The sequence below is a fragment of the Populus alba genome, chromosome 17 (genome assembly GCF_005239225.2).
Source record: "Populus alba chromosome 17, ASM523922v2, whole genome shotgun sequence".
Lineage (NCBI taxonomy): Eukaryota > Viridiplantae > Streptophyta > Magnoliopsida > Malpighiales > Salicaceae > Populus > Populus alba.
This window is the reverse complement of record NC_133300.1, coordinates 16,464,168-16,468,179: the sequence shown is the minus strand read 5'-3', so window position 1 is coordinate 16,468,179 and position 4,012 is coordinate 16,464,168. Positions and strand designations below refer to the sequence as shown.

The window sequence follows — 4,012 nt, the reverse complement described above, 5'->3', positions numbered from 1 at the left end:
AGTACAACAGCAGCAGCATATGCATAACCTATCTCCATGTCTATAACAAGATGACTGATGACTCACAAACCCAGAAAGAATTTTGATTCACTCTATGCATACAGATATTTAAACTATCTTAATATTTTGTAATTATTATAATTTTCATGCCTGGCTGCCTTTTGTTTGTCACTACTGTGGCGAGTAATATAAAATTCACAGCTACAGGGTAAAAAAAATATGCTTTCTGGGGCAATGCATGATTAACTCAGAAATGGGAATTTCCAATTCTCTCCTTGGATTAAGAATATTGCCTAGATTTATTTACTTTTGGTGCTTTTAAGATCAAGGCCGTATACAATATAGTATGGCTATATATATTATTCTTTTCTTTAACCTATACTGACTAAATGACAGGCATGCTAATGCCAGTTCCCTTTATTATACAGCCAAAACATTGGTTCTTTTCTTGGGTCTGACACAGAAAAGATTTTGGTGAATGGATTTCTGGCCTGTAAGGCAAGACGTGGGTTCAAATCTAAGTATTACGTTATTCAAAAGTAAACCATTTCAAAGGTGATTTCTCTGGTAGCTAAAACAGTTGCCATTTGCAGAAAAATTTAGCATTTCTTGTTTTGTTCTGTGGTTCTTGTACACTTCATGACTGCAATGGCAATGAGGAGAAGAGAAGTTGGTCTCTGTTTTGTGTCTTGCTTGTGGTTTCTGACTACTGTGAATGGATTGCTGACTCCTAAAGGAGTAAACTATGAAGGTAACTTCAAAATTCTTTCCTTTCCCTTGGCTTCAAATTAATATGAAGAAAAATGGAAGGTCTTTTTTGACATGGGTGTTCATTTTTCAGTTCAAGCTTTAATGGGAATAAAAGCTTCTTTAGATGACCCTCACGGGGTTCTTGAGAATTGGGATGGAGATGCTGTTGATCCATGTAGCTGGACTATGGTCACTTGCTCTTCTGAGAGCCTTGTCATCGGCCTGTGAGTCTTCTACAACCTCATATTTCAAACAAAAATCTCAAAACATAGCCTGAATGTCATGAAACCGATATGGATTGGTAGTAATTTAGAAACAAGAAATGATCATTTATTGAGGATGCTGAAATGGCCTTGTTGCAGGGGAACTCCTAGCCAGAATTTATCTGGAACTCTTTCTCCAACTATTGGCAACTTGACAAATCTTCAGACTGTGTAAGTACTCAAGAAACAAACGGACAGTTCTGAAGTTTTGAAGAGAGGAAGTTCCTTCTATGTTACTTGTAATTAAGTCTTAACATTTGGCATGTTACATGTATTTTCAGGCTCCTGCAGAGCAATAATATTACAGGACCAATTCCTGCGGAGATAGGAAAGCTCTCAAAGCTTCACACACTTGATCTTTCTAACAATTTCTTTACTGGGAAAATTCCTTCCTCTTTAGGCAATCTGAGGAATCTAGAATACATGTGAGCTTTAAATTTTGCAATTACAGTATTAAGCTTGAAGTACTTTGTTGTTGCATCCTAAAGAATCTCCCTCCTTTGCGTCTAATTTTGACTTGGGTTCTTTGATCTGGATTAGGAGGCTAAATAATAACAGTCTCTCTGGAGAATTCCCAATGTCATTGGCTAACATGACCCAGCTTGTGTTACTGTACGTCTCTTGATCCTATTCTTGTAAATCAAAGATTTATAACCTTATTAAAATGTGTTTTTAAAAGATTTTTTGTCTGTGGATTTCAGTGACTTGTCATTCAATAACCTGAGTGGCCCTGTGCCAAGATTTCCTACCAAAACATTCAGGTAAATCTCTCTCCTCTTCCTCCCTCTTTCTCTGAATAGTGAATTGGAAGGCCAACTTTAAATGTATCTTCTGTTGCATTTCTTATTCTTGCAGCATTTCTGGAAACCCTCTAATCTGTCCAACAGGTTCTGAACCAGAATGCTATGGGACAACCCTAATGCCAATGTCCATGAACTTGAATAACACACCAAGTAAGGAAAATGGAATGTGCTATCCTAATTTAATAATTCGATTCACAATTTGCAACTTGTTTTGGATTGATAATGACAGTAATCTCATCACATCTTTAGTAGCCCAACCTGCAGCCAGACCGAAGAGTCACCAAATAGCTCTTGCATTTGGCTCAAGCGTTGGTTCTGTCTCACTTATCATTCTTGTGTTTGGATTATTTTTGTGGTGGAGACAAAGGAACAATCAACCTACATTTTTTGATGTTAAAGGTGTGTAACATATATATAAACCTTTAATTTTACTAAATACTTGCTATGGTAGCTAATAGTATAGTAAATATGATGATGCAATTCTGTGACTCATCAGATCGCCAACACGAGGAAGTTTCTCTTGGAAACTTGAGGAAATTTCAGTTTAGAGAACTTCAGATTTCGACAAACAACTTCAGCAATAAGAACATACTAGGAAAAGGAGGTTTTGGCAATGTGTACAAAGGGATTCTCCATGATGGGACTGTTGTAGCTGTCAAGAGGCTTAAAGATGGCAGTGCCAGTGGAGGAGAGATTCAATTCCAAACAGAAGTTGAGATGATCAGCTTAGCAGTGCACCGGAACCTCCTTAGGCTCTATGGATTTTGTATGACACCAACAGAAAGACTTCTAGTTTATCCATACATGTCCAATGGCAGCGTCGCTTCTCGTCTCAAAGGTAGCCGAGTTTGATTTCTATTGCTATGATTGTCGGTATCGTTAGCCTAAAATGGCAAAATGCATATTTTGAGTAGCTAAACTGATGATCCTGCATTATTTTTTAAAGGGAAACCAGTCTTGGATTGGGGCACCAGGAAGAGAATTGCCTTAGGAGCTGCGAGGGGACTATTGTACCTCCATGAGCAGTGTGATCCGAAGATAATCCACAGGGATGTTAAGGCTGCAAATATATTGCTTGATGATTATTGTGAAGCTGTGGTAGGTGATTTTGGGTTGGCAAAGCTTTTGGATCATCAAGATTCACATGTCACTACCGCCGTGAGAGGCACTGTCGGGCATATAGCACCTGAATATCTTTCAACTGGTCAATCCTCAGACAAAACAGATGTTTTTGGATTTGGTATCCTGCTTCTTGAATTAATCACAGGCCAAAGAGCACTAGAGTTTGGCAAGGCAGCCAATCAGAAAGGAGCCATGCTAGATTGGGTGATTACAATCTACTTCATATCAATTCTGCCTATAAATGCCTTAGAAATCTTTGCTTTACAGTCTGCAGTTCAGTTCTCTGATATCTGTTGATTACAATTGCAGGTAAAGAAGATTCATCAAGAGAAAAAGCTTGAAATGCTTGTAGACAAGGATCTAAAGGGAAATTATGATAGAATTGAGCTTGAGGAGATGGTACAAGTTGCCCTCTTGTGCACCCAATACCTTCCAAGCCAAAGACCTAAGATGTATGAAGTAGTTAAAATGCTTGAAGGAGATGGGCTAGCGGAAAGCTGGGAAGCTTCTCAAAGAGCAGAAGCAACCAAGTCCAAACCCCACGAGTTCTCCTCGTCAGATCGATATTCTGATCTCACCGATGACTCATCATTACTAGTCCAAGCAATGGAGCTCTCTGGCCCAAGGTGAATTCCTTACAAAAATTCAATATATTCTCTCTTCTTTTTTTCTTCATTTAAAGAGATTTAGAATAATAGAAAACCATTATAGGTGAAGCTGTCTTGTGATAGTGTTTTCATGATTGAGGTTTCTCTTTGTTGTATAATAGTGGTATAATCTAGGCTCCAAAGGACTTGATGTTTTCATCAAATTGTACAGATCCTGTTTTGAGAAACTGACAGTACTTCAAAATCCTTTTGTTTGTATTCCTACTGAGTGACAATTCTATGAGGATCCAATTTACTTTGAGAGCCAATGTGTTCCATATACTTTGACTTAAGATTTCGCAATTCGAAGTGATCACATCTCCTGTAAAAATAATGCTCCTTAGCCTTGATCATCGTGGACTATAATTTTCTGAGTCAAATCATTGACTTCGAAATAATATGAGCAGTATGTGTTGGTGTGTCATGA

General features: G+C 38.0%; 1 protein-coding gene across 1 annotated transcript; it reads left to right on the top strand.

The window, feature by feature from the left end:
• Window positions 1-372: 372 nt before the first annotated feature.
• LOC118030127 (protein NSP-INTERACTING KINASE 1) lies at window positions 373-3,806 on the top strand. The gene is made up of 11 exons (XM_035034125.2): window positions 373-751; window positions 842-974; window positions 1,113-1,184; window positions 1,295-1,438; window positions 1,554-1,625; window positions 1,715-1,774; window positions 1,869-1,966; window positions 2,066-2,215; window positions 2,313-2,654; window positions 2,763-3,142; window positions 3,248-3,806. The coding sequence occupies exons 1-11, from the start codon at window positions 640-642 to the stop codon at window positions 3,566-3,568; spliced, it is 1,884 nt and encodes a 627-aa protein (XP_034890016.1). The 5' UTR covers window positions 373-639; the 3' UTR covers window positions 3,569-3,806.
• The last annotated feature ends 206 nt before the right edge of the window (window positions 3,807-4,012 follow it).